The sequence below is a fragment of the Rhineura floridana genome, chromosome 7 (genome assembly GCF_030035675.1).
Source record: "Rhineura floridana isolate rRhiFlo1 chromosome 7, rRhiFlo1.hap2, whole genome shotgun sequence".
Lineage (NCBI taxonomy): Eukaryota > Metazoa > Chordata > Lepidosauria > Squamata > Rhineuridae > Rhineura > Rhineura floridana.
This window is the reverse complement of record NC_084486.1, coordinates 73,216,053-73,243,892: the sequence shown is the minus strand read 5'-3', so window position 1 is coordinate 73,243,892 and position 27,840 is coordinate 73,216,053. Positions and strand designations below refer to the sequence as shown.

The 27,840-nt window shown below is 39.4% G+C and overlaps 1 protein-coding gene across 1 annotated transcript in view; it reads right to left on the bottom strand.

Annotated features, from left to right (window-relative positions):
- Window positions 1–27,840, bottom strand: part of ABLIM1 (actin binding LIM protein 1) — a 261,923-nt gene that overhangs the window by 50,205 nt on the left and 183,878 nt on the right. Inside the window, exons 11-15 of the mRNA XM_061635919.1 lie at window positions 26,624–26,779; window positions 19,468–19,512; window positions 17,324–17,359; window positions 15,882–16,011; window positions 120–167 (exon numbers count right to left, since the gene is read on the bottom strand). Coding sequence (XP_061491903.1) covers window positions 120–167; window positions 15,882–16,011; window positions 17,324–17,359; window positions 19,468–19,512; window positions 26,624–26,779 — 415 coding nt within the window. The remainder of the gene's footprint in view (window positions 1–119; window positions 168–15,881; window positions 16,012–17,323; window positions 17,360–19,467; window positions 19,513–26,623; window positions 26,780–27,840) is intronic.

The window sequence follows — 27,840 nt, the reverse complement described above, 5'->3', positions numbered from 1 at the left end:
AGGTAACAATCAACAAATGTTACAAAATGTTAACATAAATATGAAGCCTACAGTTCTGTCACACAGTTATTTAATATATTAGATCATCCCACTGTGAAGACAGAAAGAATAAGGTTTACCATGTTGTTTGTAGATTGGTGGTTTCCTATAAATATTGATGCCTTGATCTGTAAAAATAAAAAGCAGAAACATATGAATATTTTGACATCTTCAATTACTGTTGGGAAAAGGGGAGAAATCAAACACTAAATTAACAGATATACCAAACCAACGACTTGGCACAAGTATCCAGAAAGCTAACTTTCGTATCACACAAAGGAGGGAAGTATCTGATGAAATCAAAACACAGAACCAGATGGAGAAATATCACAGACAGATGACATGAAATCTTTGACATAGCTGGCAACATGGTGGTGTAACCTAAAAGGCATGAGCCATTCAGCTGAATGGCTTGGTATATTGTCAGTGGAACAAACATATCACAGGAGATACAACCAAAGGAGATATGCCAGAGATGGAGACAGGAGCAATTTGGTAGAGAACAAAGCCCCCAAATGACTACCGGGAAATTGTGCAGCAGCTCAATTTCTCCTCCAACTACAGACATCACAAATAGCAATGAGGTATATTTACATTAGAGGCTTCAGAACATGTTTCATTCAATGCAAACCTATGCATGTCTACTCAGAAGTAAGTCTCATTGAGTTCAGAGGGACTTGCTTCCAGGTAAGTGTGTGAAGCCTTAACGTGCCATTTTGAAGTACTGCCATCTTCTTCAAGACTATGCTGAGCCACTATAATGTTTCTTGCCACTCTTATTGGCTTGCTGGTAAAACCAACTCACACCACCAAGCACATATGTCCATGTTCATATGTCCATTTTATGGCAAATAATGGTTTACAAAGTCTGGAAAAGTCTAGTATTTCTCTAGTAATGTCTTAAACAGGGTGGACTGGTTTTTGGTTTTTAATACTTGTGTGGATGTATCAAGGAAATGCTCAGGTTCCTCTTAAATACAAAATGCAATGACAATGAAAATTAATATACCAACACAAACAAAATGTCAGCAAGGAGTCCTAGAAAACTTTTAAAAGACTTTCTCATTGCTCCTCGGTCAAAGAAAACTGAATGCTATTGAGTCAATTTATAGCCTGTATGCATGTTTACTTCTATGCATGTTTACTTCTAAGCACTGCTGTGTTCAATAGGGTTTACTCCCAAGTAAGGTACATTTAATACAGGGCATTCTTCTTAGACATGTTGCAAGCTAATTAATGGCTGGAAGATATAAGTAATGGTCTAAGCCAGAGGTTCCCAAACTGCAATTCCCCAGATCACCAATGGTCTGTGAGCATCATTCATCTGGTCCACTATACAGCATCTAGCACAGAGCATTACAATTGCTACAGCAGGCAGAAAAATCATTAAGTGGTCTGCCAACACCCTCAGCAATTTTCAAGTGATCTGTGGGGGGAAAAGTTTGGGAACCACTGGACTTATATAAGAATGTCTTGGAGATCCATGACCAGGAAGCCAAATGTTCTATCAGTGGTAGCCCCTAGTTTTGTGGCTAACATTTTCAGCCAGGAAGGCACACTTCTCCTGCTACCAGAGAAACTGTTCTACTTGACACGTGAAATAGAAAATCCCATTAAAACAATGGGCAGGGCTGTCATTCTTTTTCTCCTCCAAATACAACGGAACAAGAGAGTCTGAGACAAACTAACCCCAATTCACCATATTGCTTGATACTGGCAAGTGACATATACTCTTTTTTTTTACTCAGAGGAACTATATATATCTGCCCACCATCCATTCTCTTCCTCCCCAAAAAATCTACTGTGCAATTGTGTTTGCTGGGGAAAAGAGTAAGGTGTTATTTCAGAAGCAGCTCCTAGCCACAGCCATCATTAGAAAATAGTTACCAGGTTATCTGTGGCATTAGGAGCAGACAGTACTGTAAAAGCAGAGTGTACTATACAAAAGTTGTGTTATGTTATGGTCTACTTCTATGCCTCCTTGTGGCCAAAAAGATCCTCAAGGCAGCTCACAAAAATAAATACAAATACAAGATATACATCAGGCTGAACATAGGGAAGTATTACTTAGAGCAGGTGGAAAACCCTTCTTAGCCAATACAAAAAGTACAGAAACAAAGAAAATAACATGAACCTCATTATTAATTAAAGTTCATAGTTGAAAATATGCAAATTTTTGTACTTCTTTGCACAGGACCCTACAGACCTAGGACCCCCAATGAAATCCATCAATGGCCACCACCATAGCTACTAGTCACCAACAGGCTGTTGAAGCAATATTATTCTAAACAGAAAAGGACAGTTACTGTGCCAGAAAAAAAAACAATGGCAAAGTGACAGTGCAATTCTTAGTATGTTTACTCAAGTCCCATTGAGTTCAATTTGACTTGCTTCCTAGTAGGTTTGTTTAGGATTGCAACCTGAATCCTGCCTCTAAAAAGTCATGAAAGATAGGAACTAACAGGTGAGATGTGTAAGGTATAACTCCAAAGAAATCAAGAAGTGGCTTGGCCCATACACACTATGCTCTTACTAAACTACAGCCTATCCTCCTATTCCAAATTCTCTAACTAAGAGGACAATTTAATTTTAACCCTTTAAAATGTTCCCACAGCCAGCTTTTTGTAATTCCTCTTAAAGCAAACTAACAAGCCCGCATTTCAAAGCAGTTCATGGTGTACTCCAAAAGAACAAATTAAAGAGCATGAAATCATGGAGACAAGACAAGGGTTACAAAGGCTACTGTCTACACTATGACAGGACACCAAGACATACATTGCCAGCTCCTACCTGGAACATGGAAATGTTTAGGGGCCTGAGCGTAAGTTGGTGTTAGAGGGCGGCTGTCTGGTCGGTAAGGGGCAGGGGAGTTCCGACCGCTGGACGGCTCATTGCCTCCAATGAGGAGAATGGAAAAACAAAAACAAAGAGCAGTAAAGAAGCAGGCATAATTCAAAATCCAACCAAAAGACGGTGGAAAGAAAAACAGGGAGGAAACCAACAAAAATATATAGTTGATAGTCAGGAAATGTGGCTAGCATTGGAAGGCATTGCTAGTATGTATTAAGAGAGACTTTCACCTTAAGCTGGAAATCAGGCAGCTTGCATTCTCTCATTTGTACATTCCAACAGCATGCATGAAGTAACAATGCATTGGAATTAAATGGACAAGCCGCAGAGGGGAATGGGAAGTTACATGGTAATGATTCAATATCAGCCAGGGTTCACACTTGCAGTTGAAGAGTCAGGGCATTTGGCAAAGTCTTTGCTAAGCAAACCCCAAATCAAACCATTTTCCAAGTTATTTCACACTTTGAAGAGGCTCCCATAATTCAAATGATCACATACATAAGGAAAGAAGCTGTGAGTTACTCTGGTTGAAGTCTGGTGCATTTGCTTCTTTCGTTACTTGTTCAAACCCACATTACTACCTTCTCCTAACTAGGGACTTGTTTTATTCATTCTGAGAGGCCTGGTGAGCTCATCTCCAGGAAATTATCTTATAGCAGGTAGGGGGAATCTGTGGCCCTCTCATTGTGGTTGAACCCCAATTCCCATCAGCCCCAAACAGCATGGCCAATAGTCAGGGATGATAGGAACTGTAAACCAATAACATCTGGATGGCCACAGGTTTCCCATCCCTGTCTTATGGCAAAGCATGGGGGGCGGGGCAGGGAGGTGTTGATGGCAATTTCATGGACAAAATAAGCACAGGAAGTATGCTTTTCCTACAATGCCAACTGCACAGCCAGTGCTGGCTGGCTGAAGTGTGAACACAACGGGGCAGATGAGTGATTGGTAAGCACTTAAGTCACAAGCACGTTTAGACTTCAGGATCCTGCATGACTGCTATGTAAAAGTGTTCCAAGATTCCTTCTTATCAATAAGAAATCACTGTAATGTATAAACACCACTGTAGGCCTATACAGCTGGCACACATAGGCAATTTATTTTCTTTTTTTTCATACAAGGGTCAGTGTATAAAACCTGGTCCAAGGTTTTCAAGCATGAACAACAACGTTAATCAAACTTTGAATCACTTTGACCCCAAATTCTATTTATTTCATGTAAGTATTTCGTATGTTGGTACCCTGCTGTTTAACCCAAAGGGTATTCAGAGCAGCTCACAAACAAAGAGGATTAAAAGCCAACTAAAGCAAGAAATACAGCAATTATAAAGCAGTAGAAGCAAATATTAAAGCTAGATGTAAAAAAACAGGGGTAAGCAAGATTAAAACCAACATTGAAACAGCATCTAAAAAACCTAGGCAACTGAAAAGGTCTTCAGGTGACACCATAAGATAACAAAGTCAGCAATGGTGAGCCTCCCCAAGAAGAGCCTGTATCTGCTTTTGAGTGTCACTCTCTGATCCAATTTCATGATGTGTGAACCTTTATAAAACTGGGAGGGGGGGATCAAAATGCTGGGGAGGGGGGAGGGAATCCAATTTATTCAGTTTGCAGCCTATTCATTCCAAAGGCTCAGGATCAGTAATAAAACTAGTGATTAGTGATTAGTTAGCATTGGTACTATGGGCCAGCAAGAAACGTGAATGATTGTTAGAAGTGTAGGGAGGCATATATTTTCTGCAGAATATGTATTTATCAGAAAATACACGTTCAGTGAATTGGCATAGTGCATTTACAATGTGTGGTATTCAGTGTCAGTCCTATTCAGAGTAAACTCATTGAAGTGAACATACATGACTAACTTAGGCTAATTAATATCAATGGGTCTACTCTAAGTAAGACTTAGTTGAACACAACCCATTATGTAATGGCAGCCTCTTAATTTTCTGTCGGGATCTGGAAGGAAATTAATAGTACATGTAGAAGGAAACATGTTAATTAAGTATTAAACAGGTTGAAACAACTTGAAACTGCCTCCACATAGCAACTGTTCTACAAGATTATGCACGTGTGGCAGCACTGTGGAAGCCAATCCTCATGGATCAGCTGCCATGTGGAAGCAGCTTTAAGTGGCCTACATGCAGTAGACATATGCATGTAAAGAAACAGCTACCAAATGACTAATCATCAATAGAAATAACTTTACAACTAAGGTACCTTTATGTGTCAAAGGTAACATTTTATAGTATAAAATGGGATATGACTATCATGTGGTTCTCAACCTGCTAAAAGTCATCTACAAACATGGTGCTAAACTTTAAGCAAAAGAGTAATCAGCTCTTCATCATACACTGTGACACTGGTGGTTCACCAAGTGTGGCTTGTGTGCCAGTTATAAAATTAAGCATTTACCTGAGTGATGGGAGGGTCAAACAGTAACTGCCCTCTGATAGCAAGCAGTAAATTAAATGGAAATAACATAGCACCTCAATATTCCAATGAAATGCAACCATACTGAGCCATAAATTTGCAGATGTGTGAATAGAGACTGAAATGAGTGGCTGAACTGTGAATAAGATGTTGTTAGCTAAAGCAATGGAAAGCTATCTGTGAGACTAACACTTGCAAAGAAACAAGAAACAAAGGGAGTGAAAATGGGTAAGAACAACAACACATGGCATGCCTATGTAGATGGAACTGCATCTGAGAAAAGAAAAAGAAAGTTATGAACGGAAATGAGTATGTAAACAAATGGGAGAATAGAATGCAGTCGTGAGAACTATAGTGGTACTTTCCAACTAAAAAAAGGGGGGGAAATCACAATGTATGTAAATGTATATAATTACATGGGAAAATAGAGCAGAAAGCAGTCATGGGAAGCACAGTGCTACATTTTGGTTCTGAATTTAGCAGACAAGCTTACAAATACATTCATGAGAGCAACATGACAAATGAAACCTGCAACATCACTGGCTCTTGTGTTAATTAAGCTTAATATCCACAGCTAGCTAAAAGTTTCATGTCTTTGTCCCCTGATCATTATTTAATCTAATATTTTTAACTTTGTATAATTCACTAATGTCCCCCACCCCCAATTTATAAAAAGGAACTCTTTTGTGGATGAACATTTCAGTGGCAACGTTTTAAAAATGCAACAAGAACAGTCAGAAAGATTCATCCAGGTCTACTTTGCCCAGGTTCCTTCAGCTAGAGACAGATGAAGGACAGAACCATCAGCTGTCTGAGAGAATTGCTGGGCCAGCTACTCCCTCACCTTCTCTGGGATTACTGAAAACCTGTGTGTCCTTGGAGATGGCTGAAGTGAAGAAGCCCAAGCCAGGGAGCTTGTGCCATTAGCTCCTGTACAGACCATTGGTTGGCTTGATTAGTCTCTGATGTTCTATATTCTATGCCATTTATTTGTTTTATTATTTTAAAGTTGAAAATTGCCTTGGGTGTTCTGGCAGAATGACAGGCTATGAGTGCAATAAATAAATACATTTAGTAAGAAATAAATCTTGTTTTTACACATCATGAACATGGCACCAGATGGCTGGAAGACAAATGGGTAAGAGGCCAATTTTTGTGAAATTAATTTTCAGTTAATGACACAGCAATCATGTGAGAGGGGAGGATGGAGATTTCATTACAGAGCAATCACCATGTCCATTGCCCTGCCGGCTCACTGTAGCAAGGGCAGGAGGTGGGTGCCTCAGATTTCTTTTATTTTTCCTCCCACTGACTCCAATAGAACACTATCTGTGGGATATCTATGCCACCAGAGCCATCTGCAGGCATTTCAGGGGGGTTTGACAGCACGAGTGAGTGGATCTCCATCTCTGCCAATGGAGCAGCACTTTTGCTGTTTCCTATGGCCCCTCAGCCAGCCTTTGGCTGACTATAGGGCTGCTGTCCCCTTAATTTTGTGCAAGATGGAACTCATCACCATCTTCTGTATCTATATAATTCTTGCAAATTAAAAGTATTATGTATACAATGTACCAGCTTTTTGCTTATTGTCAGCAGCTTTGGAGACCCATTGTCAGGCAGAAATGCAGAATATAAATGTTTTAAATAAAATAAATAAGATCAGCCCAACTGCATATTTTTTGGTACATATATTGTTTCATATTGTTATGTAATGTAGACGTAGGCTCTTGGAATCCCATAGTATGTTTTAATTGCCTTGGCAAGCTGTCATTATCAGCTTCTTTCTTCTGTTTGTAAGCTTGCAGGGGAATTGCTACTCTGGCAAATCTGTTACTCTTTCTAGCAGTTGGTTGCATATATAATGAGTAGACATACCAAAACTAGGTTAGCCAAAGAGGTGCCTTGGCTGGGGCTGATGGGAGTTGCTGCTCAACATCACCTGGAGAGCACCATATTGGCAACTTGAAGAAGTATGAGTTGGAGGGGCCTTGTAAGCCCTTTAGTTCAGCTCCCTGCTCTATGCAGGAAATCCAGACCTAGAGTATCCCCAACAGGTGGCCTTTGCTTCAGTGAAGGAGAAACCACAATCCTGGTTAACTCATTCTATTGCTGAAATGTTCTTACTGTTTTACTCCTTTTAATGTTCAACCAAAATCTCTTCCCCTCTCAACTTATGTCCATTAGACCTCACCCTGTCCTCTGGGGCAGCTAAGATCAAATCGTCAGAGACACTTGTACTCCTTTAATTCAAATTGGGTGAAATATGCTATTATTTTAAGAATTTTTCTACCGTCTAAGGGAAAAAATTGAGTCATCCTGCTCCCCACTTCCTAATGACCACTAGCCTCCTCTGCCAGCTCCCATCACCCAATTAGCTTATTTCTTTTACATGCACTTATTGTCCCTAACAGCAGAAGGGAAACACCTCCAGGATAGTGCCAGACATCACAAACTGCATGCAGAAGTCCTAAAGACAGACTAACAACATTTGGACACAACTTGCGTACCTGGTTACATTTTGGACAGACTCTTTTCTGAAAAAGGCTGAAGATGGTGAGGTCAGGGCTCAGGATTTGCATTTTAGACATTTCAGACAAATTACAACACAAATTTGTAGTCTGTAGTGGGGCCCTTAGCCTGTCTTATCATTGGGCTAGCCTTGCTTTAAAAAGAACAATGAATAAAATTAGATGTTTGTTTGGGAACAGATTCTCAAGTTTACCCCCAATCTATGATGGTTCCACTCCTTTCCTCATTGTAGAAGACTGCAAAAGAACAGAACAGCAACCAACATATTTGGGTATATTGTAATGGAGGTTCAAAATATATACAGAAAGATGCAAATATGGGAAGCATGTTAAATGGTGTTCAGAGGAACATAAAAACTTATTTTATAGGCCAGAGTATCTTTAAGTTCTCAGGGAATCAAGCAGTATCAATATCCTTCTACTACAACTGCATAGAAAGCATCCAGACAGACCCAACAGAATTTAGAAAAACTCAGAAATAAATGGTATGGAGGCACAGTTCAGATATATCATTATTAATTTTATTTTATTTGCCTGTGAGCTGTTTATGTCTTCCCATCAATCATCTGTTCCATACTTTTCAATACATTTCCCCATCACTTTCCTAGCCAAAAAATGTGTTGTTTTTTTAAAGTGAATTTGTTGTACTAGGGCAACAGTGTGCTTTAATCCACTTTAAGTGTATAAACCTACATTTTCCCAGTATGCAATTGAATCCATCCTGCAAAATACCAACAGTCTGGTGGTGCCCCTAGTCTCTAAAGTCTGTGGAACCTCCTCACATGAAATATAAGGGTGATGCCATTCAGTACTGTCTTTCTCTATTTATCCCCTTTGCCAATTGTGGAATTGGATGTTTGGAGGGAAACAGATCCCAAGGGCTGCGGTCCTGTATCCACTTACACAAATGCCCCTCATGTAGCAATAAGCATTAGGAAAAAAAATCCCTTCCATTGGTGCCAATAGGAGACCCACACCCACAATGCTAATTGCAGCATTGGGGGGGGGAAAGAAAAATTACCAAGATTGTAGCTGTGTGGGGAAAGCTTAAACCTTCCCCTCCCACATGCTGCTAACTATTACTCCCCTTCCCCATGCCTGGCTTTTATTTTTAAAAATCATAATGCAATTGATAATCAGTCACTAACATGTAGCTAGAAGTAAATAAGGACTTGAGCTCTCTTCACCAAAACACCCCCACACCACCTATGAAACGCCACAAGCCTATAACATGTACTCCCTTTGGGAGGAAGGGCAGGATATACATTTAATAATAAATAAAAATAACATAGTGGTAATTTTACTACTAGTCACTCTTGCTGGGTCATCTTAAGGCTTATTGATATAACATATGTAAAATGCTTTGACTACAGCTACTTCCAATCACAGTGTCTCCCAACCTGGTGTCCTCCAGATGTTTTGTACTTCAACTCTCATCAGTCCCAGGCAGCACAGGTACACTGACTGAGGCTGATGGGAACATTTGGGGAGTATCCAAGTAGCAAAGGCTAACAGAATTTGACCAATGTAAGTCATTAAAAGCCACTCTAAAACTGACAAAGATGTTTTTAACCAATGAGCTTGGCATGTGTCAAGATTCAGGCTCATCACTGGATATTTTTTTCTCATCTTAAACACTGGCCATCAAAGCCTCTCTCTCTCTAACCCAGTGGTAGGGAATGCTGCTAGACTGCTATTCCCATCCAGCATGGCCAATGGTCAAAGGTGATGGGAGTTGTCCAGTAACATATGGAGGGCTACAGGCTCCCTACCCCTGAAGGGAGACAAAAAGATTCATGCAGCTCTTTTCTTTACCCTTTCTGAAAGTCCCTATCTAAATGCTTTCAAGCCAAAGCTTAAGAAAAACAGATAGATCCTCCCATCCAAAAAGTCATAAACAGATTAATATAAAATAAATTAATACCCTATATACGTTTAATTATTTGTTTCTTCAGTACTGCCAATGGCAATTTAAAATAGCTGAGAATCTAGCACAAATCACCTCAGTATACATCTGGATGGCAGCTTCCTGTGCTCTCATTCCTTAGTTTCATTTCACAATCACATATGAAGAACTCCTAGAAAGAGAAGCACCTTTTTTCTTGGAAGATGCTGTGTGAACATTGTGAAGGCAGCTGAGCACACAGCAGAGCCTGTGCTTGTTCCACCATTACCTATGTGCATAAGTAAGGAAGCCCAGCATAGGTTGAAGTGAGTGTGAACTGCAGATAACAAAACAACACACCTGGACACATGCACATATAGTCATGCTCACCATTGTATATGGATTTCCCATATCTTTATTGTACAAGATACAAATATTTTCCCCTCTATTTACCATAATGTTGCCATTTAAGCTGACAAAGCAGGCCTGAAATTTGACTTACCCATGAAATTTATATTTGAGAAACTGATGACTCAGTAAAGTTTTGCCATGTCAAATCTAAAAGAGCCACTAGCTCTATGGTGGAATAAGAGAGGATGGGAATGCCTTTGAAAAGAATGAAGATGCTACGGTAGTATAGTTGTCTGTACCACTGAAATGTTGAACTGGAATGTATGGATCAAGAGCATGCAAACATGAAATATGCTTTTGTTTTTAAGGGACCCCATGTATAAACTTTTGCTGTGGTGAGGTTAAAACAAACTAGGATGAAAAAGTTGTAAAGTGTGTATTATTACTTGAGCAATTTCTGGACCAGGATAGCCTGACCACTGCTGTCCACGCACTGGTAACCTCCAGGCTGGATTACTGTAATGTGCTCTATGTGGGGCTGCCCAAGAGGTTGGTCTGGAAGCTGCAGCTAGTGCAAAATGCAGCGGCAAGACTGCTCACTGGGGCAAGGTATCGCCAACATGTCACCCCGCTGCTGAAAGAACTGCACTGGCTGCCCATTTGCTACCGGGACAAGTTCAAGGTTCTAGTTTTGGTGTACAAAGCCCTATGCAGCTCGGGACCAGGATACCTTAAAGACTGTCTTACCCCTTATATACCCAGCCGATCACTGCACTGTGCAGGTGAGGGCCTCCTACAGATACCATCTTATCAGGAGTTTCGTTCTGTACAATATAGGAAGCGGACCTTTAATGTGCCGGCACCTACCCTGTGGAATTCCCTCCCCCTAAATATTAGGCAGGTGCCATCTGTGCTATCTTTTTGGCGCCTTTTGAAGACTTTCCTCTTCCAACAAGCCTTTTAAGTTGGGACCTATCCCAGTCTGCGTCTGTGTTAGAATTGCTTTTAATATGTCTTTTAATATATTTAACCCTTTTTTAAAAAAGATGTTTTTAAAGTTTTTTTTTAATGTTTCTAACATTGTTTTATTTTAATGTATTTTAAGGTCTTTTTATGATGTTTTAAAGTGTTTTCAGTGTTTCTGTTTGCCGCCCTGGGCTCCTGCTGGAAGGAAGGGCGGGGTATAAATAAAATAATAAATAAATAAATAAGGAGATTGATATCTAATTGTTTATAATTACTGCTAAGTCCATGGCAACCAAGTTATCTATTTAACATCAATATTATTTGGTATAGTCCTGGATACTGAAATACATAGCAGAAACTTAAGCATAAACCTTGCTGGCTTTTAGTAATTAACCTAAGCTACTGCTGATCGTAGCAGTTCCTGAGTGAGTAAAATTCTGCCTGGGATAAGAGGGTTGGAGAGGGGTGAATACTGGGAGGAAAATGGGTAAAAAAAGGTGGCAGGATAGTCATTTTGGAAGATTAGTATTCTGGCAGGAGGGTGAAGTAAGATATCTGGAACAGGACAAGAAAATTTTCAGAGTTACAGAGTGTGTTGGAATTGAAAGCAAACAAAAAACTATGAAGATATGTTTTTTAAAAGATCAGTCTTAGGTTTTGGATCACCACCAGGTGATGTCATTATGTCAATCTCAGATGAAGAAAATTTTACATGACTACACCTTCACATGATGGTATGCTCAGTGTTAGAGCACGTGCTTCATGCAACAGGCCCTAGATTCAATTCCAGGCAGGGCTGGGGAATTTTCTGTTTCCATTAGCTACACCTGGAGGGGGAACAGGATGATCTGCTAATCAGTTATGAAATTCCTTTGAAGCTGAATTTAAAAAAACACACTCAAGCTGCTTCCACAAGGTTTTACAGTAAAAAGGGGCAGGGTTTGACTAGCGTCGTGTGCCCGTTTTCAGAAAAGAGAGGTAGAGATGCACTGGAACCGGCAGAACAGTGAGTGTGTTTCTACCCTTAAACTCTGGAGAACCACTGCTGGTGTAACACTATAAGGAACTTCCTGTGTCCCTGTGATGGGATCTAGGATTTATCATATTAAAAAATGTCTTGTTCTTCAATAATAGGGTTTGACATCCCACTACTAACATGTGAATCTGGCCTTAGATTGCAGGGGCAAAGGGTATATTACAAGACAGTGTATGTGAGAGATGCCTCTGTGCAAAACTGGGACTGGTGGACTATTGCTGGAGTTCGAGGCATGGGGAGAAGTGTTATTGGAGAGCTTAGAAAAAATGTGGGGCATGCAACTATGTTTGAAGAGTGAAATTAACTTTCAGAATTATGACAATTCCCAAGTTGCATTCCCAAGATAGCAAAATTCTGTCACCTTAGTTTTAAAAAAGTCACACTCTCCTAAAACATAAGAAATGTTTACTTCACCTAGGGAGGACCCTTAGAAAAGGACATACTTCCTCAAAGATGAAGAAGGTATGTCAGGTCTAACATAATCATTATGATGCAGGTCTGAGGCATGCCGGGAGCCACACAGCTGATAGCCACTTGATGGAGATGTGCCTTATTAGCTTTCCTTGAATGCTAATAAATCTCCAGTCTGTCAAAAACTAGCTTGAATGGCCTGTCTCCTTACCTTTGACATGGGGGGTGAAGTGGTGTCGGAAAGGGGAGTAGGGGCGGGAGTCATTGTGGGTGGAGGTGGGACTGCTAGTGCGCAGGTGGGCTAACCGCTGCACACCGTTAGACAGCAGCTCTGCAGCAGCAAGAAATTGTGAGGAAAGACAAAATGGAAACAAAGAAAAGAGAACATAAAATAAGACAGAAGCCGGGTAAGTGGCAGGAGGCGAAGAGAGACAGAGGGAGAAAAGCACTCAACAACTAGGAAGAAATAAGATTACAGAAGTTCCAAACTACACAAATATTAGCCAAAGTCATAGGAAGAATGTGAAAATTCAGATTTGCACTGGATACTTCTTTGGTCCAAGCTTAAATTATTATCCCCTCTCTATAGCTATTAATAGGTTGCAATCGTCATTCATGCATTGCACACTTTGAACCCAAATGAGTTTCAAAAGCAGGAGCTGTCTGGGCAAGGACGTGACTAAACAGTGCCAATGGAGGGGGGTACAAAAGTCTTTCAAAATTGTTTTAAGAAATTTTAGGAGGAGAGTTAAGGCATTTTCCAGAAGAACACCAAAACCATTTTGGGATCTCCAATGTGGTACTTTTGATGAAAGTTTTTAATATATTATAGAAACTGGAAAAGAGCTATTTTGAATACGATACACGTTCTAATCAATGTAGCTTTTAATTTGGGTTATCAGTGAAGGGATTTTCAAAAAGTGCCTTCATGTCACATTCAAAAACATTCTGAAAATTTCAAGACCTGGGATTACATGAAGGCTGCAATATCTGCAACTGTGTAAATAATGAAGCTTCTTGTCCAGCTTTGGGGTGGGCATGGGTAAAAAACTTTTTCCAGTAATTTCAGAATATAATTTTGGTCATTTCCCCAGTACTTAGAGAACTGCTTTCAGAAACTATTTTATCACCTATGTTTATTTAAATATACAATGCTAGAAAACCATTCAAAATACCAGCAAAGCAAACTGAATCATTTTCTAAATCTTAGATAATCTCACAAACATGATCTTGAAAAAAGGCATAAGAACACACTTTTCAATTGTAGTGAAAATTACAGGAGTAAACATGATGAAGTACTAAATTTTGTATTATTCTCTTAGATTTACATATTAGGGTTGTCACATAAATCTTTTCTAAAATGGAATCAGTTGTAGTTTATTGAATACATATTATTGCTTTTGACTACATGTTATTGACAGATAAATGTACAATACTTGGGGCCACACTAGAGAAGGACAGAGGACTAGGAGCCCATAAGCCCAAGGTTTGTTCACATAAGCTAAACCATTGTTTAGCATTATGCCTGAATAAGGTCATTGTCAGCTTGGCTAATCATTTCCCACAGAAATAAAAACAAGCCATTTTAAAGTGCTCTGACAAAGCTTGAAACCAAAGTGAAGTTTAGCAAATGTATGGATTTGTTTATCATCTAGCATATATGGAGATATGATTGCAAGAAGCAGAAATGTAGAGCCTTTTCATAGATTCTAATAGATGCAATTGGCTCAATCAGCCATATTCCTTAAAGAAGTCATCATCATATTATTATTATTGCAATGCAATAAACCAAATTTCATTTATGTAAAAGACATAAAAAGCTTCCTCAGCAAATCAACCATTTTCAGTTTATGAAATCACTCAAACTTGATATTGCTCTTTTGATGATACAATTCCTTTGTGAAAAATGTAATATTTGTATTATCAATACATTTGCTTTGCTTGCTTTTAGATAGGGATAGCTATGAAATTCTCTATAATGTGAATCCTGAAACCCAATTTTTGGTTTCAAATTGTTTCCAGAGTAGGGCTACCCTTTTTAATTTCCAGATTTTATTCACAAAACTGCTGCACACAAGCAGTTTGCTGCAGGTGATGTCTTTGTTTTTCCTATGTTATATTTGCTCACCAACACTTTTGTGCGCTGCTTAAATCACAGCACAAAAAGGAATCTTGAGGCAGAGCTGTGATGTAATCAATGCACATATGCTCTAGTGCAAGGGGGGGGAAGACACAGACAGAAACTGATGAAAATTATGCTGCTGAAAATCACTTTTAGAGATTCTTCCAAGTTTAACTAGAAGATAGTCAGAGCAGACTGTGGGCCAGAGTGAACCCATGCGACAAAAACAGAATAGAATAGGGAAGGGTAAATCCACTCATCTCTACTTTTGGAAAGCCATAGGCTAAAGCTCCTGTTTGTCACTATTACATGTTATCAGAAATGGAAATGGACTGCCTTCAAGTCAATTCCAACCTATGGCGACCCTATGAATAGAGTTTTCATGGTAAGCGGTATTCAGAGGTGGTTTCCTATGACCTAAAACAATAAAATTTAGGGATGTAAGATTTAAAGGTAAGCCTTTAAAGAAAACAGTATGGCTGAATGTACAGCTCTTAAGTGGAAATTTCACTCTTTGTCCATGCAACTAAAACATGAACTGGTAAGCAATTTGTAGACCTAAATGGATAACTAGGGGTAAAGACAGGCAGAACACTTTGAGAGCAGTGGGTGCTATTCTAGAAGCCTTCATGATGTCTGGTTCAAAATTAGCTTTCCTCTGCAAGGCTAAGCTCTGAAAAGAACAATTCTCCAAGTTTAAGGCTTAAACCAGCTGTTAATAGGGCTGATCCCTGTGACGTTACTATGAAACCTCCCCCCATTTCAAACACTCAGAACAGATTTGTACTTTATAGACTTAATTTCCCTTTTTAAAGATGGCCTTAAGTTTTCTACATCAAAGTACAGAGGCCATGTGAACTGAACGGTCTGATTATCAGGAGTATTCTACAAAATCTGAATCCAAGGACTAATTAAAAAGGTTGCCTATTGCCTGATATTCAACACTATTTGCCACTTATAAAAGGAAGCATAGGCAACCAATTTAATTTCCCAAGTGGGATATCTTTACTCTAAGATTCAAACATTCCCCCAAACAACATGACCCACTGCAGGAAATTGTGTTTTTTTCTCTAATTGGCATAGATTCTAGACTCCTTAATTAAAAACAGAAATTCTTAATCAAAAAGAGAGAAGGAGGGAGGAAACCACCAGTATGCAAGAAATCTTTTAATACCAAAGAAGCAGATACCTCTTTTATACAGTTCCATGACATAAAGAAAAAGGGATTCTGTAGTGTGGTCACATGGCTACACCAGGCCTTACCAGGTCTGTGAAAATGCTGCGGTGAACGTGACATTGTGGGAGTGTAGCTGTGACGGCTATACACTGGGGAACCAATGGAACCCTGACTGGTAGACCGGTGTATCATCCGATCCCGAATATCCTGATATCCCTGAAGAAAGAAGATATTTTACAATACATATTATAATATTCATGCTTGTAACAGTCCCATTTACACAACTTATATCTGGCAGATAAAATGAGTCATTGATAAAGACATTGGTAAAATGTCTCCCCAGAGTAACTCCTTGCTTCAATGCTATGACAGTTGAAACCAAACTAGAAGCTAGAAGAGAGCATTTCCCTAAGTTAAGGTGAGGCATGGGAGTCCATGTGAAGGGAGAACTGCATAACACCTCACTGACCCTACATTAGACAGGAGTTGCATAAAAAAGGAAACTGAGAATCTGGTTTGTTGCACATTGCAGATAAAATTGTGTTTTAATATGTTTTTAAGGATATTTTGTTGTAATATATTTTAAAGTCTGTTTCTATGATCTTGTAGAGCATTTTTAATGCTTTTGTTTGCCACCCTGGGCTCCTACTGGGAGGAAGGGAAGGATATACATCTAACAAATAAATACATATCAAATAAACTATTCTATTTTAACCTGGGCATACGTGTAGGAACTATTTATAACATATCCTTCCATCTTCCAGTCATTTTCCAGACTTCCATGAAAATAAAGATATTGTAAATCGAACATTCTTGGGAGATGTGCCCATGACCCCTCCAAAAAGCACATCTTTTAAGTGAAAATTCTCTTCATTAATATTCATTTCTGATTATTTTTGTATCGTAAGCTGCCCAACAAAGTCTAGCATTGCAATACCAAAGATTGGAATTCGGAAGCACTGAAAGTTCCAGTGGCCCTGTATGGTGGGCCTGTGGTTCAGGGAATGGAATATAGGGAGGAAACAAGCTCACGGTAACCCTTCCAGGATATACTACTGAGTAAGGAAGTGGAAGTGTCTGCCCCATCCATTTCTAACACTGTCATATAGAAGCAAACCTACATATATGATTGTATTGCTCACCAGTCACTTCAAATGAGTCAAAGCTATCCACTACAAAGTTTGCTTCCACTACTTATCAACGCAGTTATTGATTCCCTTCCCCTCACCCACAAACACATTTTTCTTCACTTCTGACTTCAGTGCCCCTCTGTGTACCCATTGCTGCTGATACTACTACCATCGAGTGTTTCTTTTTTAAAAATCAAAATCTCTGCACTGCTGACACTTAAATAAATATTAAGCGTATTTTATTGGTGAATTACATTCAGCACCGCATCATCACAGAATGGTGGCTTGTAGGAAGGCAGGTTCAGGATTGGCAGCACATCACAAGCAATGATCCTCTTTTAGTAATAATAGTAATATTGCAGGGGTAAAATGCAGGGCACAGGTTCCATTAAACTTACTTCTGCAGATGGGGTTGGAGAGAGTGTCCTTGGAGACTGCAAGATATGGAAGAAAGACTATTATAGATTGTTACTCCAATGTATCACAAGTTCATAAGTAGTAGTCTTTCCATGTCTGTTATTTAGTTATTTATAAATATTTCTAAACCACTTAATATTTTAAAATGTCTGAATAAAAATTATTGAAAAAAAAAAATATTTTAAAATGTCTAAGCTGTGTGCAAACAATGCAAATCAACATTAAAAACAATAAAACAATATAATAAAGACAAAGATAAAAACAGAAATCCAGAATGCAAGGTCCAATCTTATGGATCGGGGGAAGCCTGGTATGTCTTTACAAGATGTCTGAAGCAAATAATTGATGATAATTCACATGTAGCAGAGGAAGGCCAAAGTGTGGGGGCAACAGTGGAAAATATCCATTTTGGGGCCACCTGTGGAGTGTGGTGCTACAAGTAACATTTCCCCAATGGTTTAAGGGGGGGGGGACTTTGTTCCACGTGGGAGACAAGGTGTAGAGAACCTTTAGCCCTTCAGATGTTACTGAACTACAATTCCCAAGCCAATGGCAATGGTTTGACCAATGGCAAGGGATGATGGGAGCTTTATTTTAGCAACATTTGGAAGGCCTCTGGTCTATACAGAGGCAGGTGGTCTTTCAGGTCCAAAGTTGTTCAGTTATACAGGTGAAAACATGAAAAAGTTGACTGGAGACACCAAAAGGGACTTCTATCACACTCTTAAAGCTAGGTCAGTAGGCAAACTGCTTGAATTCCAAGCCACAAGACCTCTACATGTGCTTTGTTTAATTACATGTTCTGCAAGAATAACAGATGAGTCCTCTAGTAGAAATTATAATTCTAGTGTAAAGATGGCAAGCATGAGTAATTTGACAGCTATGGTAGTTTGACAGAAAGATTTCAAACTGGAAAACACTGTGTAAGAATTCTGGTGGCTCAGAACTTTGAGCGACACCAAAAATTCTAGTTCTCTTATCGCCTCCACAGGGATTGCCAAATCTTTAATGGGCCTTGGCACTGAAGATAGCTTGGATATGTTTGGTAAGGAAACGGTTGGAAAAAACTGATCATCCTTTTAAAAATATATCTATTGTTTAATGATCTCTTCACAGCATATTAAAGCAAACTTTTGTAAAGTGCATCACCATATGCTGAATCAAATTACTAATTTTAGACCCAGGATATGGGATGAGTATATTCATTATTATACCCAAGACCAACACCACATGGGTCCTTCAGTGTGTCTTGGATGGCCTGGGTTTGTGGTGACGTTTTGGTACATTTGCTTAATTACCCATGCACAGTGCAGAGGATGGATCCAAAATAGCTGTGACAAGAAGGAAAATAGCAACTAGCGCTGTACCACAAACACTTGCACAACAGTTCTGAAAATGGTCTAAGACGTAGATTTGATGGCAGTCCCACCCTTTTGCTTATAGAGGAGGGTACAGAAAATTTGGCAAGCAGAACACCATATTAAGGTTTAGTTTCACTTTTCTTGTGCAAAGCTTTAATGCAGGAGTGCACAACTTGTAACCTACCAGCCTGAATGCAGTATACCAGCCAAGAGGTGCTCAGTAATTGGTTTGCTGTCTGCCTGGCACTTCAAAACAAAGGAGATTTGTCAAGCATCTGGCAGGCCACAAATCAGCCATGATTGGCCACATTCAGCTTGGTGGGTCACAAGTTGTACAAGCTTGTTCTAGTATAAGACAGTCTTTCCATAAACTGAAATACTCCTGAAAGATGATTTTTGGATCCAACCCCATGTTTACTGCATTATCGTTCAATCCAGTCTCTGAGGTTATAGTGATGCAACAAGTGATGCAACAATCACAATGTGATTCTAGTGATGCAACAATCACAATGTCATTCCAAGTCAGCTCTTGCCAGTTTGGGCATGGCATGAAATAAAAGTGCTAGATTCCAATAATGTGTCACGATATAGAAATAAAACGTATTCAGGATATATTCATCAATCTCTTAATCAAACTTATAGAGAGACAGATAATTCAATGATTGCAAGTCAAGCATCACAGAAACTGATTCCCCTTGAAACCAACTTTGGCTTTGCAAGTTGTTATATCACCACCAATCACCTCTATGGATTTTGCAACTTACACTTTCATCGTGCACAGGAGAACTGCCATATCTTGAACTCTGAGTCTGTCAAGGAAAGTATGGGTTCATCATTCTTTTCGTAAATTCTAAAAAGGTTTTAAGAAAATATAATGCAGAGCAAAGCCTACAAACTACTAATCTAAGGTATAGTAGGGTAGCAAAAGAAAAACAAGTAAAAGGCTAAATTCAAGTATTTAATTAATACCCAGGGACTTGATGTTAAAACATCATTTGGCCCATTTTTGAGTGCTGACAGTTTCTAGAGCAAAATTGTCCAGGTTTTCATAACAATCCTAGTCCACGATGTTTTTATAGTGGTGAAGGACTTTACATCAAAATTCAGTAGGAAAACTCGAAAGCCGCATTTGGATTATCTTATCTCACCTTAATAAATGATATATGAACAAGTCTTTTGGCCGCACATGCAACTCCTTAGAATTAGAAGGATAGAGACTGAAGGGGCCTATAAGGCTATTGAGTCCAACCCCCTGCTCAATGCAGGAATCCAAATTAAAGCACACCTGACAGGTGGCTGTCCAGCTGCCTCTTGAATGCCTCCAGTGTTGGAGAGCCCACCACCTCCCTAGGTAATTGGTTCCATTGTCATACTGCTCTAACAGTTAGGAAGTTTTTCCTGATGTTCAGTCAAAATCTGGCTTCCTGTAACTTGAGCCCATTATTCCATGTCCTGCATTCTAGGATGATCAAGAAGAGATTCTGGCCCTCCTCTGTGTGCAACCTTTCAAGTACTTGAAGACTGCTATCATATCTACCCTCAGTCTTCCTTTCTCAAGGCTAAACATGCCCAGTTCTTTCAGTCTCTCCTCATAGGGCTTTGTTTCCAGTCCCCTGATCATCCTGGTTGCCCTCCTCTGAACCCGTTCCAGTTTGTCTGCATCCTTCTTAAAGTGCGGTGTCCAGAACTGGACGCAGTACTCGAGATGAGGACTAACCAGTGCCAAACAGAGGGGAACCAATACTTCATGTGATTTGGAAACTATACTTCTGTTAATGCAGCCTAAAATAGCACTTGCCTTTTTTGCAGCCACATCACACTCTTGGCTCATATTCAGCTTGTGACCAACAACAATTCCAAGTTCCTTCTCACATGTAGTATTGCTGAGCCAAATATCCCCCATCTTATAACTGTGCATTTGGTTTCTTTTTCCTAGGTGTAGAACTTTGCACTTACCTTTGTTAAATTTAATTCTGTTGTTTTCAGCCCAATGCTCCAGCCTATTAAGATCCCATTGAATTTTGTTTCTGTCTTCCAAGGAATTAGCTATCCCTCCCAATTATGTATCATCTGCAAATTTGATAAGCATTCCCTGCACCTGCTCATCCAAGTCATTAATAAAAATGTTGAATAGTACTGAACCCAGGACTGAGCCCTGCAGTACCCCACTTGTTACCTCCCCACAGTTTGAGAAGGAACCACTGATAACTATTCTTTGAGTATGATTCTGGAGCCAGCTGTGGATCCACCTGATAGTTGTTCCATCTAACCCACATTTAGCTAGCTTGCGAATCAGAATATCACAGGGCACTTTGTCAAAAGCTTTGCTGTAGTTGACATATATTATGTCCACAGCATTCCCACAGTCTACCAGGCTACCCAATCAAAAAATGAGATAAGATTAGTCTGGCAGGATCCTTCACTCTCTCTTTTGTATGAGTGAACAAACAAGCAGGACATCTTCAATTAACAAAAGCTTTTTGTCTCCTCTGGACTAGTATACTATGGTTAACAGCTTCAGAACAAACCAGGATATAAAACCATGATTTGAGCATGGCTTAATATCCTGGCTTGTTCAAAAGCTGTCAACCATAGTTCCTTGGTTTGAATGAAACGAGAACCTATAGTTAAAGGAAGGCTTCCTGGTTTGTTTTCTGGCTCTCACTAAGGTCAAAGTGAAGAAGCCACACATGCAGCCAAGAGGCTTGTTCATACCTCAGCTTATTAAACCAAGATACGACTGCCTGCGCAGTGCCAGTGTGTATTATGTCCGTAGTTCTCTGTGTGCATGACAAGAGAGCATAACTAGTCTCTAACTCTGAGGGCTAGAGAATACTTCCTGAGAAAAACTGAGTAATACTGTTGCATCCATTGCAAGTAGCTATTCCACTGATAAAGGAAACTATTATTAATATTAGGTGAAATTTTAAAACATACCTGTTCACCCAGACATTTAGTGGCTAAAATATATTGTTCCTGGTAACCTTGAAATTATTTTGCTGTGAGGATATTTGATTGTTTTTATAATTGTGTTTTTTTTTTAAAAACCACAACTATTGTTTTTTCTGTTTTACTGTTTGCTGCCCTGGAATTCCTTGTGAGGAAAGGTGGGATATTTATTGATTTTAATATATAAATAAAATAAGCACAGGGCAGGGATAGGGAGTACAGTATAAGCTCCTTGAAACAGCACCCACTGGTTTGGCATGACTCTAAATCACAGTACTGACCTAGATTTGTTAATACTTCCATAGTTTCAGCATCCATGGGGACTTCAATCATGTAATATTACTTTCAATGGAAGCAAGGCAGGACAGAATTGCCAATATTCTAGTCATATTTTAACTCAGAGAGGATACAAAGACTCAGAAGTAATGCTATACAGACTCTGAAGGAATGGAGATCCAGAAAAACGTTAGCTAATATTAAACTTAGCTTGTGTTAGTGGCAATACAATGATTCATGCTGAGTCAGATCCACAGAACCAGTTCCATGGCTGGCATCACTCACCTTACCATGAAAAGCAGACCAAAGGCTATTGATATGAAACCTAAGGATATAAGTTTGGCCACTCCTAAATTGACCCAAGAAATAAATTGGAGAACCTTAAGTTATGTATCCACCTAACTATGTTCCTGGCTCAAAACCAGCCTAAGACCATATTAGTCACCATCATGTTATCCTTAGGGTAAATGAACTGCACTGCAAGTTAACACAAGAAGCAAGCATAATACTATTTACTGTTATTTAACATCAAATGGTTGTTTTTAGCATTTCTGAAACTTCCATCAGCTTCACTACGAATGTTTTCTGTCCCTCATTGCTGGATGGGTGGTTCTATGGCAGCCGTCAGCTTATACAAAAAAATATTGCCCCATAAAAAAGCAAGGGTAAAGAAGGTAGAAGCAGCAGGTGGCTAGAAGTCCTTAGACAGAAATGCAGCCAAAACAACTCCTGAGAAAAGGTGAACAACAAAATGCATCATAGCAATCATACACCAAAAGCAGTAGGTAGCCAAGAATTCTGTCTTCCCCCATTCCTCAGACACAAGTGGAAGAGAAGCTGTGGGGAGCTTGCAAGCCGGAATGTACCACTAAAATATCTGAAATATATTTAAAAGTGTATGTGCGCAAATAAAAAAAACCCAAACCTTTCCCTACCAGCATTATTTTTTCTTAGATAGCTTTTTGATTTATTGGCAAATCAGATCTTCTGCATTCATTCCTGAACACATTACTGTAACAAGAAAATTAACTGGTTGTTTCCACTAGATGGTGCTATGTGAGTTTTTTTTTTCATAATAAAGTCTGACAGTAGCAATTCAAAGTCTTGCCTAATAAAACATTAAATTCAGTGACTGTACTTTTTACAATAGTTAGAGCTATAAAGGTTACAGCTAAATGCTAAGCTGTGCACTGTTACCTAATTTTAGTTTTTGCGCCAGAACGGGTGTGTATGTGTGTGGGTGTCTCACCACTGACCCCAAGGTTTTGTCCTTTTCCAAGTACAGGTGTACAGGGAATCAAAATGGACAAAGAACATAGGTCCTGTAGCTTGAAAGAAATGGATAGGGTAAAGGAGCACATCTAATTCTTGAAAAAATTTCTATGTAGCTATGCTTATGTGCACAAATAATGTTCCTGGCCATCCTGGCTGTGAACATAGCAGCAACAATGCCTCCTGTCTCCATTCCATACACTAGAGAGAGAGAGAGAGAGAGAGAGAGAGAGAGAGAGAGAGAGAGAGAGAGAGAGAGAGAGAGAGAGAGAGAGAGAGAGGTTTCATAGCTTAGAAGAGAACAGGTTTTCTAGCTGGTCAGTTGCTGCAACTATCCTCTGACTACCGCATTTCAGAGATAGCTGAACACCAAATTGATGATTCCTATTTATTTATTTGCTTTCTTCCATATCCTACTCGATCTCTGTCTGAAACTGATGCACAAATTGCTTTACTACAGCTTAGGTTTATTTCTTTGTCTTCAGACATCTACTGACTTCATTATCTGACCTTACTTGCCTGAATTTCTATCATGATCACCACCATCATCATCCTGCTCCTTACTGAATATTTGAGTCCCACACAGGGAAGCAATGAAATATAATACCAATAAAAATATACAGCAGAAGATAAATATACAAAAGTCAAAGAATCGTAAAAGTCCAATAAATAACATACACAGATTAACAACTCCATCATAAAGCAAACAAAAGTTAACAGCAGTGAGAATCAACAGCAATATGGCCTACATTTTTTACCTGGCTCCAAACTTTACTGTAAACCCTAAAGGTCAACATGGATTCTACTGCTACTTGTGCTCCGATGCCTTATACTGCACAGCACAAAGCAACGTTTAAAGACATTTCCTGCTTCACTGAATAAACAATATTCTTAAAAGAAACTGTGCAGGAAGCCCACAAGAGGTAGAGGAAGAAGAAATTACTTGCCAAAGGCTATCCAACTGTTTTCATGGCAGAGCTGGGAAGACAACCCCTTTTCAGTCAAGTACCCATCTCCATCATATTGTTCCATTTTTCTAGTATTACAGTAGAATAGCCACGATGGCTGTGTTGTACCTCCCACTCTGGGGAAAGCACTGTTGCATTCAGGTCCTGCTTGCAGGCTTCCCATAGGCAAGAGGATGGCCACTGTGAGAACAGGATGCTGGACGAGATGGCCCTTTGGTCTAGTGGGGCTCTTCTTATATTCTTAATATTTTTGCAACCATGAGGGTGAAGCAACCCCTCCCTCCTCCACTTTAAATTCCCCCCATAGCAGAGGAGGAGGAAGAGAAGGAGAAGAGCACCAGAACAATATGTAGGTAGCTCCCTGGTCTGTCCTATCACTTCATGTTTGCATTATCTTTATAGCATTTATATTCCCTAGAATAAATTTACCAGGTCCCTTTGGGCATCTTTATACATGCATGCCTCAACATATACATTTCTACTTCAACATATGTACTTGGGGTTGTGGTGGCAATCTGGAATACAATAATCAACAAAATAAACAAAAGCCATATAAACTACAGATATAGCAGGAAACATACAACAATAATGGGCATCATGTTATCCATTCTCCTGGCAAACAGATTAATCTCCTGGTAAACAATTAGTGTTAGGCTCAGTAATTGACAAATTTCTTTGTCCCTCTCATTTACACAAGATCAGTCTCTCACCCTTGCAAGGTAACTAGGACTAGAACATTCTGTGGGGTGGTGTCCACCCTGTGAAATGCCTTACCAACAGAGGAGCACCAGACCACATCACCACATGATTGCAGGCAGTTGGTGAAGATATAGGTTTTCAAAAAGGCCTTCAGCTAATTCACCTTGAAACCTGGTTGTGTTCTTTTAGTTTTAGTTTTTATGTTTGGGTTTAACTTGGAAATTGTTTTTATTTGAAGTATTGTTTGGGTATGTTGAGTTCATCAAAAAGAGGTTTTAAGAACAAACATGGTACATCATTTTAACCTCATCTGCAACACTGCAGCAGGAAAAAAGTGCCTAAAGTGCTCTGCAAGAAACAACTGACGTGTTAGATACACACATAAACTTATTTGTGAGAAATTCCATAATTTAGAGAGTCCTTTGGAGAAGGCCAGTTCCTCCTAAGCTACTGAGGAGAAAGTGTCCCTCTTATTTACTTGAGTGAATTAGAAAGTCATTAGTGCAATATTTGCATAGATTTGGAAATATGGTAGGCTACATCCATAGGGATACAGTGATTATATGAAAGATAAATGTAAAAATGAAACATTCCCTGCAGCAAAGAGGAACAAAGCTAACTAGTTTTTCTGAGTCCCTGAATATTTTACTGTTGGGCCAACTTGTTCCATACCATCCCTCAGTTCAACTAGTACGTGTAATGTTTTGTCTGACCTTTCGACATTGACTGCCTTATTTACCATAACTAGCCCTATTAACATACGTTGCCATGGAAACATGGGAATGTCTGTCATACATATGGTAACCCAGAACATATTTGCCATCAGGAGATTTTGACAGTGGTTTCAGGTGACCATTTAGTATATGCCACTTAAAGGGTTAGGAAGCAGAAAGGTTTTTGTGGCTGAATCTTGTCCACCTTGAGAAGTACGAAAGGTCTGCTTTTATTTGAACTGCATACCACTATAGCTGCCTTGTACCCAATCAGTGTTTTTCATGTTTTAGAATTGGAGTCACTGTTTTAATCCCTATGCTTCACATAAATGCTACAGATCACAAGTGGAGAACCTCTGACCCATAAACCAGATACTGCCACAGCTGCATTTCATCCAGAATAGCTGAGAGGGGAAAGGGCATTAAAGCTGATCAAAGTGTGCAGTTACTGCTCCTTCCTCTCCAAGAACAACAACAGAGAGGGGAAGACCTGAGCTTGCGTTCCTTGCAAATATACAAAAAGTGTTAATGCATTTTGCAGTTGCACACATGCAGTTGGGGATGCAATTGCATTTTGAGTTTCAGGTTTTGAATTGCTTTAGAAGACAGGGCTTGCAGTTCAGCTATACACTTATGTTATTTCCCTTCTTCTTACTGAGCTCTTTTTGCCTTTTGCATAGTCAGGTCAGATTAAGGATGCTGGAAAACTAGCATGCAATGAGCTAGCACCACTGAGCTTGCTTTGGATATACATTTGGTAGTTGCCATGCTTCTACAAGGAAAATAATACTGTAAACTAAACTTTTCAACAATGGTCCCTGGAGCTGCAGACAATTAAAAACCTAAATGACAATGAGGAGCCGTATGCTTATTTTTGCAGCAGCCCTCATGCTGCCAAAGAACATCATATTATTTCAAGTCTAGAGAGATGTGAAACATTTGGACAGAACATCAACAGTACCATCAAATGTATGAAGCAGAAAAAGGCTGTATTTTAAAAACAGTACACATAAGAAGAGAATAAGTGAAGCCCAGTTCATTACCTCTCCAAGACTCTGCCTCTCCTGTCTCTCTTCGTAGGCAGAAGTGTAGAAGGGTTCATAAGTAATTAGGTCTGGACGCTCAATGTCATAAATGGCCTTGACTTTGGGAATGGCTGCTAAATCCTTATAATCAAGGATCTCATTGTCTACTTTTGCCTGAAGGTCAAAGACAGAAGATAAATTAACAATCTTGTAGATTTTTTAAAACAGGCAGTTTATTATTCATGAACTTTGCTTACGAAGCAGACTTAAAGGAAATGCTTTTCTGTTACTTTTAAAGGAAGCCACTCTCCCACCGCCCCCAGTCTTAAGCTTCTTTATCAACAGGGTGGGACTTTTTGGGTTGTGCTAAGGCCTGGACTTGGCAATACATCAGTCCCAGTCTGCTGTGAAGTCTAACTCTAGCTCTGCCAGTAACTCGGTGGGTAGCCTTTGGGGACCAGCTTCCTTATTTTGGACATAGTTTTCCACTAGCAACACAAGTCATACATATACCCCGTCCCCTGCAAATGCCTATCTCAAAGAGATATTGAGAAGAATAGGGGAAACATCCTGACAACTGAAATGTTGTGAATGATTTTTTATTGCTTTTAATTACATTTCTCTCACCCATCCTCGAGAATTCAAAAACGTTTACAATTTAAAAATCCATTCAAAATACATGCAATGATTTATGCATAAATATATTAAAATATAAAGAAAGTCTAAAACAATTCCCTTTCCTCCAGAAGGAAGCACTACAAGTAAATTTCAAAGTATTTAACTAAAAATGACTCCACATTGGTCAATAAAAGTCCTTTCTTAAAAAAAAAGAAAAAGAAAAGAAAATTAATGGGGTCTGACAAAAAATCTCTGAATTGGGCTTTGCTGCTTCTCCCTTGGGAGTGAGCTCTGTAACTATAGGACTTACTTCATGCCTTCCCTCATCCTGACTAGCATACAGATGGTTAAAGTGATAGAAATGATAATAAAGCCTCACAGCCTGGCTGTAACAGTTTTGTGGAAATGGGTACCTCCTAAGTATGGTGGGCCCGTTTCAGGATTTATAGGGCCTTCTTCCAACATGGTGCATCTTGATAACTTTAGCACACTAACTATGATATGGGATAATCTCAGGATGGTTTGGTACAAAGAATCCTAAACTAAGCACAGAGAAAAGGACTACATGGCATTCAGACATTATCTTGCCACTCAGGGTTGGGCCATATCTCAATACC